The sequence below is a fragment of the Pieris brassicae genome, chromosome 4 (genome assembly GCF_905147105.1).
Source record: "Pieris brassicae chromosome 4, ilPieBrab1.1, whole genome shotgun sequence".
NCBI lineage: Eukaryota > Metazoa > Arthropoda > Insecta > Lepidoptera > Pieridae > Pieris > Pieris brassicae.
Genome location: NC_059668.1, coordinates 19,003,182 through 19,016,306, shown reverse-complemented (window position 1 = coordinate 19,016,306; position 13,125 = coordinate 19,003,182). Strand labels below are relative to the sequence as shown.

Here is a 13,125-nt window from a genome sequence, read left to right as displayed (position 1 = left end):
AACACTACTCTCAAATGTATCATCACTCATACATAACCAATGACATTTTATTTTATTCTTCCGTTTCAGTAAAAACTTCGTTCAACGAATTAATGTTAACTTCGAACAATTGTGATTATGAATGTGCTCTCTTCAATAATAATACTTTGTGTAAAGGAAAACATATTTTATTCTCCTACCTTGACAGTATCTCAGTATTGTATCAAAATAACAAGCTACGATAGGCTGGTCGCAAACAAGTTTTTAATGCGGAAATTCGCGAAAATTTGCCACGCCTTGTTACGATCATGCAAAAACAAATCATGCATAATAATTGTAGAACCATGACCACTGATGTAATGTAAATGTGATACGTATAGGTGTTCATTTTAATGTCGATTATATGAACGTATATGGTCGGGAAGAACATACAATTCGTTCTTCCACTACAAATAAGTGTCAACTCTATGTAATGTTACTTAATTTGACGTCAAACTCTCGAAAACTTTGACATTAGTATGATTCAGTTGGTTTGTCGTCCTCTTTTATTATATGTTACGACAACTTTCTACAACATAAATCACCACAGCCCTACACCCTTCGTCGGTATTTAGAGTTTACATATAAAATAATATAAGCAATCCTTTTTATGAGTATTTTTTTAAATAAATGAATAGTCAAGTAAAAGTGTCCATTTCATTAAAATTACGGTAACAATGAAATTTTTTGTCACCGTTTATCGTTTGCATCAAATAATTTAACGCATGTCGTATTTCATTGTGCGACCCTTCCTTATTACAACATCAAAGGATTAAATCTTGATTACCGAATGTGCAATCTGTTTTGTAATTTCTTTCAAAGATTAATAAAATAGGAGATACGGAAAAACACTAGTTCGACAATTGCTTAAGTATCGTTTCTTGAATTACTTATCATTGTGGCTAAAATTCATTCCTCTTTTATATTAATAAGGCCTTGAGACTACAGAAAGCGCTATATTGTCAAAACAAAGTTGTTTTTTCTTGTCAGGATTATGTATATAATATAACCGGTTTCAGTAGTTGTGGGTATAACACTTGGTTAATATTCGATTACAATCAGAAGAAGAAGGCTGATAACTATTACTTAAGATGTTTATTAAAAAATTAAAAGACCTCACATGTTTTATATTGTCCGTATCTGTATTAAAGATTACGTGAAGTGGTGGCACGCGCCACAATGGTGAAAGATAAGTTACTTGGTGCGCATCGAGCCATGAACCGAAAGTCTGGTGTTTGCATGCGAAATCCACTTCGCATCCCAGTCCGTATTTGTCTATCATAGCTCCAAGAAGCCTCTATTAGTGCATTACATTATAGATTTATTCACCTCCCACGTAGTTGGTAGTTCTTCGCATTAATCTTTGTGAAGTGGCAATTGGGAATTTAAAAAATTTGGTCAGCTGTATGAACGAAAGTAAAAGCTATTACGACATTTCACGTAAGTTTTAAACAATATAACATTATGTCATACATAGCGTTCTATATAAGTCACCTTATATAGGTACATACCTAATGGTTTTATTATTTAAAAAAAACAATAAATTAATTAATGACATATAGGTTTATATGTGGACAGTGACTGATCAAGAGTTCTTTATTCTATTAGTCAGGATGCGCCCTCGGCAGATGACAGGTGTGTTACGGTGGGTCGTAAAAGTAGTATATTATTTTTGAATTTATTTATTAGTGTGAAAATTTTAACACATAAGCGAGAGCGCTGCAAGTTTTTACGGACGGAGTGTGGAGCGCAAGTAACTTTTTACTCTTTTAAGTGCTAAAAAAGACCGGCAGTTAGTAACACTCACTGTCAAATTTTTTTTAAATAATATCTCCACATTCGGGAACATACATGAAATATTAAAACGTTTTATCAACTGCAACAGACCCTTTGGGGTTCTGGCATGAATAGAATGCTGGGCCTTGGTGTCAGATTTTAAAAACTACGGAAAATGGACGCATCCTTCTGCAAAGGTTTCTCCTAAATCAGTGGCATGTAGTTGTTTTAACGTTTTTGCTTGGCTTCAACTAAATTCAATGTCTTTTTCAGTTCATTCAGTGCAGTTTCCGCAAGAAACCAAACGTTGTGTATACTGTATTATAAACTAGTGGACCCGACAAACGTTGTCCTGTCTTATCTATGAATATTAATTTCGAATTGATTCGAATATTTCATAAACGAAAGTGTTTAATATTCTAATGCTTTATGATAAACAACATTCTTTGTTTGTTTTTCTCGCGCGTATATAAATAGTTTTGTTGGTATTCCGATATGCGAACAGGCGACATGTAACTGGCCATGTGAAAAACATGGATTTCCAAATTAATGCCATAAACAATTAGCGACTGTAATTATTTTATATGTATTTTATCAATATAATAACTCCAATCGAAGCATTTGTTTTAAACAATGTTCATTTTTCTTCATCCTCTTTGACGATATTTCCCGCTCGCATTCTGTCAATGTTATGTCAAACGCCATAAAGTGACATGAAAAAAGTTTGAATTGAAAAACCGCTATCGTAATAAAAGTCATGATTACGTAATATGGTGGTTAAGTATTCTTAAATATTTCTAATTTCCTTATTTTTCTCTTTCGTAACAACCTTCTCCTGACAATACCAAACAACAAAAAAAGAATTAGCAATGTCGGTCCAGCCGTTCACGCATGATGCCGTGACCAAGGGAAATAGGGATTCATTTCTATATATAGATAATTTAGGACAATTATTGTCCTAAAGTGCACTTAAAATTATTATACAGTTATTAATTATTAATAACTGTATAATAATTATCAACGATGAAAGTTTCCTCCTTCTAGCTCAATGTGCTCCGAAATTTTGGTTTCTTTCTTCTTCTTACATGTTTTGTGTTACTTTGATTTTTTTCGTGTTTTTGGCAGATAGTTTAGTACCGTTGATTCTTCATCTAATTAGGATACAAAAAAATTCCATCGCCTAATAGATCCAGTTAATAGTTCATGTAGTGTTTTGCCTCGGTCTAGTTGAAATATGCAGGGGATGATGCTAGCGAAGACACGATTTCAGCACACCCGCGCCTCCCTAGATCGTCGCGCCCTAGGCTGCAGCCTAATTAGCCTTAGGTATAATCAGGTCCTGTATGTGGATAGGTTGTGGGTAACTAGATAATAATTATTACGTAGTACATGGTACATGTTTATAACAGTGTTTTGACAAAAAGTAGTTATAGTGTTTCACAAGTCTTATAAGACATTAAGTATACGTGAATGGGTGTGTATGCTCATGTATTTGATTTTTAAAAGCGTGCGCTGTGTTTGTGTTAGTTTATAGAGCAACACAAAAATAATACAATAATATTTCCGTATTTCAAGACAGGAGTCTAAATCTAATTGCTCAGTTAAATGTATAGAAGAAATTAATAAAATTGTAGCAATTTTAAAAGCACTTTTCCAATAATAACTTATATAGCAACCGCTATTTTGTATAAGTAGTTGCTACTACAACCTTCACCTTGAAGGTTCTGGGTTCACCTGTCGTCGAAACAATAAATTGTAAACAAAAGAGTTAGATAATGTATTTTAGAAACTTTGAATGTATCGATATTATTAGGGTCCGAGTTTGTATTATCTATGGGCTTAATCAGGACTCGTACATTTTGGACGCAAGAATATTCTTGGGTTGAATATCACAGAAGGCTAATCGCCTGACCTATTAATTTGATAGTCTAATTTAAAATTACGGGAATCTAGTATACCCGTTAAAAATCAATATAACATCCATAGTATTGATTTCAGACATACAGTCGTATTGAGTTAAGAGTTAATGATTATTTAAGCCACTTATAAGTACAAATTTAAATAACTTAAAGATAGATTCAATCGGAAACAAAGAAACGGTGTTCCAGTATCGTAAGTCTCAGGTATTTAATAATTATTGTCATCCATTAATCTTACCCTTAAGGTTAAGATTCGTAGAAGTAGTTCATAGTAACGAAACTTGGGTCTATATAAGTATAGCACGCCCAGTCAAAAATGTATTGAATAGACATACGATCGTGATACATAGCACTAAAATTAGTACCTTAATCTTACCCTCAGTATCGCTGTATACTTCATCCAACCACATCTAAAAAAAAGGTGGTATAATCATGTTTATCATATTCACGGTTGGTGTACGGTGTCTCCATAAGACAGTTATTTTCGAGATAACTGCGTAACTGTACCAGAATGATTCGTCTCGATGGTTGCATATAGGTTACATTATCTAGTTTCATTGCATTTACATTAATTCTAAATGCCGTTTTGAGGTCGAGATAAGGTTCGGTGTGATTGATATCCTTCTCTATTTTTCTTGTTACTTGTATTCCTTTAACATCGTTATTTGTTTATTTGGCTATTATATTTCCGCACTATCATGTGTGGGATCAACACTAGTACCTACGATTAGCTAGTGTGCAATATGCGTACTAATATAATAACTTACTTTTACTTCTTTTAGTAATTCAATAAGTTTAGTTTATCAATAGATGTGACCTAGGTAAAACCTAGAATATCTGCCAAAACACTGGTATCGTCAGCAAAAGACTGTTCCCAAAATCGTATAGCCCAATGGAACACGTCGAAACGTCTACCTTAGTTGCATCATTACGGTAATTATGACATAAGGTCCGAATCCTGACCTGTTAACTATTAGAGAACAATAGCGATCCAAGTGAAAGTAGAGCCAAAGTACTTCACAATCATGCTTTGCCACGCAACTATTGTTTCCCGATTTTATTGTTTTAATCACCACCGTCCTTGTTGCAACCGGATTTGAAATCTCTTTGTTTAATGGTTAACATAAACAGTAACGACGCAGCTATCGCAGTAATAGCTCATTTAATTTCCAGTATGAATTTCAGTGAAAATTAACTTGAAGAAATAAAGGATGATACCATGACAATCCAGGCAGTTAAGGTATGGATTCCAAAACGCAAAGAGTACTATTGTGTCTCACCTTCCTAATACCGTCATTGAAATCAAATGAGGGAATATGTCCGATTCCAGAACATATACTGCCATGTATATGTTCAACCAGGAACGAAGATCCACAAATATGGTAAGTTAAAAAAAAAAGAGTACTCGTACAACATAATACTACAATTTGAAGTTAAACGTTGGTCAGGCTTTGCTTTGCCTATTGAGTTTATTACGTTCTTCTCTTCCGTTCTACGCCCATGATTTGAGAACTGGCAGTAAATGTAAAGCATTTAGAAGCATTTCATATACTTGTACTCTGTACTCTTGTTGACGTTAATTTAAAATAACTTTATACAAAACTTGTGATTTCTTGCTTAGTGTCTAGTCTTAGAATCTCGGTATTTAATTATAGGGTAACCATTTACTGAGTTCATTCTAAGCAAGAGCTCATAAAAATTATTATAACGTTAATATTTTTAATACATTAATGTAATTTTTACGACCACACGTCCGTCGCGTCCAGGCACTCGAATCGATAAGAAGTGAGGTAGACATGAGTCATCACGCAAATGTCATCTAAAAGTAAGCTAGATCTTGGGGTGTTATTTAGAAATTCAAGTAAGCGCTAAGTGAATAAGACTCACGTACGCGAAAAATGTAATGGATTTTGACATACGGGAATCTTACTTCGCGCTCTAAATCTCTTTAGGCTTTAATACATTTTAGTTCATGTTGCTCATTTCATTCCAGGTGTACACACAGCGACTTGATGCAAGTGACAAAAGGCATACAGAAACTGGGACAATTCGTTCGAAAACCAATAGATGAACTTATTGTAGAAAATAATTATTTACCATCTTTACCAGGAAAGCTGTTTCAAGGGCTAAATGTTGCAAGATTAATGCTAAGACATAACGGGTTAGAAAGTGTATCGGCAGCATGGCTTGAAACACAAGAACCAAATTTGGTAGAAATATTTATAGTTGAAAATGATCTAAAAAGCATGCCAGCAGAAAGTTTTTCAAAATTGCACAATTTACAAGCTTTAACTATACAGTCCCAGAGCTTAAAGCGTATTCCATCATTGATTAATCTATCAAGATTGCGGTACGTTAGCATTCAATCTGAAAGTTTAACCAGCATAAGTAAACATACATTTGAAAATTTGCCTAATTTAGATAAGATTTTTATTGAAGGCAGTCCAAAACTTCACAGTCTTGAAGAGAATGCATTTTACGATTTGCCTAAACTTACAAAACTCGAAATTACAAACTGTGGCATTATGAATATACATATGAGAGCGTTGTCTCTATTACCAATACTGAATGAATTATCTTTAAGCAATAATTTTATTTCGGATGCTACAATGATAGGTAGAGCAATTAGAGATTTGCCTATCCTCTCAAATTTAAATCTCAATCATAACTACATATCGAAATTAAATGAAGGTGCATTTGTTGATCAACCTATGTTGGAAGTGCTGTTACTATCACACAATAGTATAAGTATTATTCACCACGGAGCTTTCCATCTTGTTCCAAAATTAAGAGTCGTTGATTTAAATTACAATGAAATTGTCAGAATACATCCCGAATCTTTCTTACAACCTTCGGGTAGCGGTGTTGAAGAATTGACACTCATTGGAAATAAAATAATGCACATTTCTGAATTTCGGTCTTTGCTTGACGCCTTGCCACGCCTAAAGTTTTTAGATATGAGCGAAAACTTTCTACAAAATATTCCTCGAGGAGCACTGAGAGGACATCCAAGTTTAGAACGACTTCATTTAAATAAAAATAACATAAAATTTATAGAGTCTGAAGCAATCGTCGCTATGCCAGCTCTAAGGGAACTTCAGCTAAGTAACAATTCATTGAGCGATATGAATGAAGGACCGTATTGGAATCTGCCAGCTTTAAAAGGCTTAGATATATCTGAGAATTTTTTTCGAAGGTTACAACCCAAACTATTGTACAATCTACCAGCTCTAAGACGAATAAACATAAGTGGGAATCAGATATCGATCATTGATCCCCTAACATTTATGGATTCTCCTTTTTTAGAATACATTAATATTTCGAAAAATGCTTTGATATCTATACATCCAGCAACGTTTAGAAATCTGGAAAACTTATATGAAATTGACGCAAGTTCTAATAGGCTTGTGGAGTTCTTGCCTGGACTTCCACGTGGATTGGAGCAATTGTATTTGCAAAAAAACCAGATAACATCATTACCAATACTTCCCTCTCCTGATTTAGAGCTTCCTTCTTTAAGAACATTAGATTTATCTAATAATGGAATACAGAAAATACCACACGGAGGGTTGAATATATTACACAATTTGCGGAGATTTTACATGAAACGAAATGGGCTGAAACAAATTGAGGCTATGACGTTTAGTGATTTACAACACCTAGAAATTTTAGATCTTAGTGAAAACCAGATAATTTCTATACATCCTAGAAGTTTTGACAAACTTTCACAACTAAAGCGAGTAAATATTAATGGAAACCATATAGAAAATATAGATTTTTCTGCAATCAAAGATAACATTGTATTAGCAGCTATTGATTTAAGTAAAAACAGACTTAAAAGTATATCCACTGATAGGATAAATCAACCTTTGAATGTAGAATTACTTAACATATCATTTAATAAGTTATACGAACTGCCGAAAAGTTTAAACATGTTATCGAATTTGAAAGTTTTAGATGTTAGTTACAATCATTTAAAGCATTTCGATGGTAACTCTATAAATAGCATTCAAACACTAAAAGAAATAAAATTACCCAGTAATAAAATAGCTGAGTTACGATCAGGCACTTTAGAAAATCTACAGGACTTAGAGACTATAGATTTTGACAATAATCAGGTTGAGACTATTCATAACTTAGCTATAGCAAATTTAGCGAACCTGACCTCGATTTCCTTAAGTAGAAATCATATAGTTGATTTACCTGATCGAGCATTCTCAAATCTTCCAAGATTGCGTATAATTGAACTACAAGGAAACAGACTACAATATGTATCTAAACGCGCCTTTGATAACATGCCTTTAGTACAGTACCTTAACATGAGCAACAATCAGATGACTAATTTGGAAAATTCTGGGATCAGACAATTAACTTCACTTGAAGTTTTAGACCTTAGTTTTAATAAAGTGACCATGATCACAAGAGAATCTTTTCAATACATGGAATGGCTTGTTGAGCTAAATCTTGATAATAACCATGTATGCTCTATAAATGGCAATCCATTTGATTATATGCAAAGATTAAAAGTATTATCTTTACGCCATAACAAATTAACTACGGTAACTGAAAACAATTTCCTGAAATTGAGACATAATATAGCTATTTTTGATATAGATGGTAAGAAAATTAAGATATTGGCATTTCAACTAATTTAGTATTTATGAAGCTACATCTAATTATAATCAAATGTTTTTAATTTACAGGGAACCCTTTAATATGCAACTGCGGTATTATTTGGCTTAAGTCTTGGCTAGCTGAATCAACTTCAATGGGTCCTAAATGTACAGATGGTACACATGTAAAAGATATATCTTTTGGCAGAGATGATTGCAAAAATCAACCAATAGGAAATGAGGATAGAAGTTGTTTTACTCATGAGAATCAAGCTCTATTACCTAGCATCGGCACTTCAGTTCTATCTTCCGTAAACAAAATAACAGATTATTCCACAGGCTTAAAAAATAACTATCAAGGAAATAAGATAAACAGACCTTCTCCAGAAGAATCAGATTACTTTTATGATGATTATGTAGACTATCCATACAATGAAACACTAATGGCTATTAATAACGATCAAACAAATTATACCAACAAAAAGGTAGGTAATACTCCAACCCTTTATGCATCTATGAAAAATGTTACTGACAAAAGAACATCTATCATTGGATCTTCTTCTACTGCATCTCCTCCCAAAACTGGTTTTACATTTTTTGGTCTTCCATTACCTTCACTTGACATGGGAAAGTTGTTGACCACAGGCCGTAAAATAGATTGGTCTGAGAATAAAAACACACCAAATTTGAAAAAGTACCCTGTAACAGATTTGCCTAAATTTGAAACTGGTGGATTCACCCCTATGCTTCCCTCTACATCAAGTGGTTTCTCTCCAATAGTAAGTCCAATACCCACTCCAACTGTAAACAAAACACATACTGTAATAAGTGATGGTGGGAAAATTAGATATGGTAACATTGGCATCATCAATAATACCTTTTTAGCACATGACATTGTGCCGCCGAAAGCAGTTGTGAACAATATAACTACTCATAGAAATACGAAAAGCGAAGTTCATGAAGTAAAATCATACTTTGGTAAAGATAATAATACTCAAATTGCTTACAATAAGACAAAAAATGTGGTGGAACAGAAAAGTGATCCAACAAACTTAAGTAAATATAACATGATAGAATCAAACTACACAATCACACATGTTACCGAAAAAGAGGGAATTATAACCACAGATAGTAATGATATGTTACAAACATGGCTAGATACAACTAGCCTTCCTACACCAACCAGTTGGCCAATAACTAAAAGACCTACAAAGGAGCATAAAATCGATAGTCAACCCACAGCTTTATCAGCTGTTCTTGCAACAAAGAATGACGATTTTATATGGAATGGCACCAGAGCTGCAACAATTACGAAAGTCAATTTGCCACATGCTGAGCACTATGATTTACGTAATAATTACGCTCCAGTTACAAACAGAGAGGCAAAGACAAGATTTAGTGACTTACAAGTACCCAATAATAAGAGTACTGAAACTAAAGACTGGTATTATAAGAATTACAATAAATCTCATTTAGATCCTTATATTGCACCTGGCATCCATAAATCAACTTCTGCATCAAATTTATTACAGAAAACATATTTTTTAGATGTTAGTGTTATACTATATACCTTGTATAAAATATTACTTTTTCAAATTTAACTTAAAATAAACTATGTAATTTTATGTATATTGAATTACTGCATACTTTCGCACTGACACAGACCCGAGATAAGGCAGAACTAGCCACAAATAGCTTTAAATTGTCAAATAATAAATGGAACATAATCTTTTACAATCAATTAAAAAATAAATATGGTGTTTATAATAAGTAAGATAGTAATAAAAGTATTTCTACTGTGTTGTAAGTAAATGATTTTTATTGAAGGTGTTAAACTTAACACTTTAATCTTGTCTATTTTGGTTCAATGTCACTGTATGACAGAGTAATGTAGGAGATTGCATAGTGTTGTATTCATGCATTAATCAGTATGTAATTTCTATATTTATTTATATTTATTTTAATTTAGCATTCAATTTATTTGGGATAAAAAAAAATACATATGGAAAATCAACATTTGATTCAAAGACCGAATGTTATGATTCAAAGTAAGAAATTATAGTAAACAGCCCTTTAAAAGCAATTTAATCTTTAGTAATTCACTCTTTACCTGTGAGTACTCTGTACTACTACATTGTTCTGAAACACCACATTTATACTTCAGCATTTTGATTTTGAACAAAATATGCTCTTAGCTTATCTAGTGCCTTATATCTATGAGAAATTTTATTCTTCTCCTCCTTTGGCAATTCAGCATATGTTTTATCATAGCCATCCGGTTGAAATACACAATCCCAACCAAAGTCTCTTGTTCCCCTTGGAGAGACAATTTTTCCAGAAGTCCTTCCTTGAAATACCAAAACGTCATCATTGGGTTTACCAGGTGAGTAGGCAAATGTACATACAGCTTCTGCAGATTTATCTTCCCATCCAGCCAGTAGTTGGTGTAATCCTTCCGGTTGTAGTTTGTCCAAAAACCACTTAATATATGGCCCAGGCAGACCTTTCAAAGCATTAAAACATAATGAGGTGTCTTCGATTAAAACAGGACAGTTTATGCGGTGGGCTGCTTCTTGGCATTTCTTTATAGAAATCTCTTCTATTTCACCCTGTAATTCTGGAAGATCTAATTTATGACTTGTAACTTCTAAAGGAAAGCTGTTTCCCAGTATAGCTCTAACCTCTTCTAATTTCTTTATGTTGCCCGTAACAAAAGTTAATGTTCTTTGGGACATTTTTAGTGATTGTTATGTGTTTCAGAAAATAAAGTATTAGGTGAGTACGAATCTAAAATGACTCATTAGTATTTTCTTATGTTGAATGTAAACAGCACCTTAGGTTTTTCATTAATTAAATTTGTAAACATTAAACAGTAAAATGTAGAATATAGTTAGTAGTTAGTACAAATAATACATAGAATGTAAATGTAGAATATAGTTAGTACAAATAAACATATAGACTATAGAATAGTGTCGACTATACCATAGAATACTAACTATTATGGAAAAACGGATGGCCAATGGCGTTAGAAAATAAAGGAGCGGACCAGCTTTAGACTTAAGACAAAATAACAAATGGTCTCGTGACAAAGCGTGAGCTTGTGTCATTCATATACAGATTCATTGGCACTAACGCCAACGCCGGTCATGCCTGTCGAAAATGGGTGGGACAAACACGTGAAGCCAAAATATGCCCTTTAGTTTTTTCCACACTCATAAATTGTAATATAATACGTTGATTACAATCATATTCTTTATAGGTAACATAAGTGTCACTTAGTTTTAAAATACCCTTATATAAATCAAGTTAGTGTTTTGTTAATTCATCATCGCAACCCCACTACCACTATATATATATAAACTTATAACTCATGTTTTAAACAATTAAAGCCAGTTGAATGAAGAGTTTTTTTATTTTATTATAATTAATTTTTATGTATATCCAGAATCACGCTGGAGCAGATTTTTTGTTCTTCTAATGCTTGTTCAATATCATTTGCAATTCTAGGAGCCAGTTCTATGGTAGAATGTATTTACCAAATTGGTGATCGGTACGGTCGAGACGTTTTACTCTTTAAAGGTACTTTTAGGTCTATCATATTACCATCACATTATATTTTTTCCCTTCAAGGTCCTTAGAGGTAAAATATATAATGCGGAAATGTTGGAGAGGGCTGCGTGTGCCAAATAATCAATCTCGGCGTGGTAAGCGATCGCAATTGCTGGCAGTGCCTCGGGCGCGCACCATTTACGCGTGTCTTGCGCATCCTAAATATTATTGCTTGTTAGGCCGATGTTTTTATTTGCAGACCGGCTGAATTTACAAGAATTGCATTATTTATAATTAGTTATAAAATGGTTTATATTATGGTTTAAGTTTAGTTTTCAACTGTTTTAGTATTAAGTTACTGGAAAAATAGGAAATAAATAAATATTCTTAAGATTAATCTTTCCTAGTCCATATACGAACGCACTAGAGTTGGATTCAGTTTACATGTTGGTCATCTCCAATTTTGAGTATGATTGGCGAGTGACCAGAGTTCATATCATATTTTTCATCTATTTGCAGAGTATTTGATGATAACGTGAAGAAATCTATACGATATAGTATTATATTTTGTCTTTTAGCCAGTATGTAGGCCTGACGAAATCGCACCGCATCACATTTCAAATCTTATATACAGTATTTTTGCTTTAGTTGTTATTAATATTGATATACATACTGGGAAGTATAACAGTTTTGCTTTGAAATCGCCTCCCAACACAAATATATTTCGAGGATCTTCTAAGAGGATTTGTACTGGTCGGACTTAAGTGCATGTCTTTGTGGGCAGATGATATTGATAATGGACGCTGTTTTATTATTAGGCTCACAGCGACAGTGGACTAAATATGTTTTATTTCACATTTGAAGATCTCACGGTGTTAATTAAAACTGTCGTTTTTAAGTACTTTCTCCTCTGGATTTGTTTATTGGGTGTAGGGTATGGTAAACCTTATTATATTCTTTTACTTGGATGTATGACTCCCTGCTAAAATGTATATGTATCAACCAAGCAGATGTTATTCATTTTATGTAAGTATTGCCTTAGTCAGGAGTCTCGTTTTGCTGTGTTGAAGATAGACTTTTGGTACTTTTAGTTATCTCCGAAAAAGTAAAGTCATTTACTCAAATTTTACAGGTTTGATGATCTTTGAATTTTACAGATCTGATGAGCTCGTTTTGGTCTTACATTTAGTAACGTCCTCATTTTTATAAAATAAATGTAATAAAATCGTCATGCATCAGAATTTAAATAA

General features: G+C 33.1%; 2 protein-coding genes across 3 annotated transcripts; one reads left to right on the top strand and one right to left on the bottom strand.

The window, feature by feature from the left end:
- Window positions 1-1,308: 1,308 nt before the first annotated feature.
- LOC123708779 (protein artichoke) lies at window positions 1,309-10,036 on the top strand. 2 transcript variants are annotated; one of them, XM_045659655.1, is made up of 4 exons: window positions 1,309-1,458; window positions 4,899-5,095; window positions 5,707-8,330; window positions 8,417-10,036. In XM_045659655.1, exons 2-4 carry the CDS (start codon window positions 4,956-4,958, stop codon window positions 9,925-9,927), a joined length of 4,275 nt encoding a protein of 1,424 aa, XP_045515611.1. In that variant the 5' UTR covers window positions 1,309-1,458; window positions 4,899-4,955; the 3' UTR covers window positions 9,928-10,036. The 2 variants fall into 2 exon arrangements, with proteins under 2 accessions (XP_045515611.1, XP_045515613.1); XM_045659657.1 differs by having other exon boundaries at window positions 4,887-5,095.
- Window positions 9,024-11,217, bottom strand: LOC123708780 (inosine triphosphate pyrophosphatase). The gene is made up of 2 exons (XM_045659658.1): window positions 10,437-11,217; window positions 9,024-9,127 (listed from the first exon to the last, which is right to left on the bottom strand). Exon 1 carries the CDS (start codon window positions 11,059-11,061, stop codon window positions 10,480-10,482), a length of 582 nt encoding a protein of 193 aa, XP_045515614.1. The 5' UTR covers window positions 11,062-11,217; the 3' UTR covers window positions 9,024-9,127; window positions 10,437-10,479.
- Window positions 11,218-13,125: the final 1,908 nt, after the last annotated feature.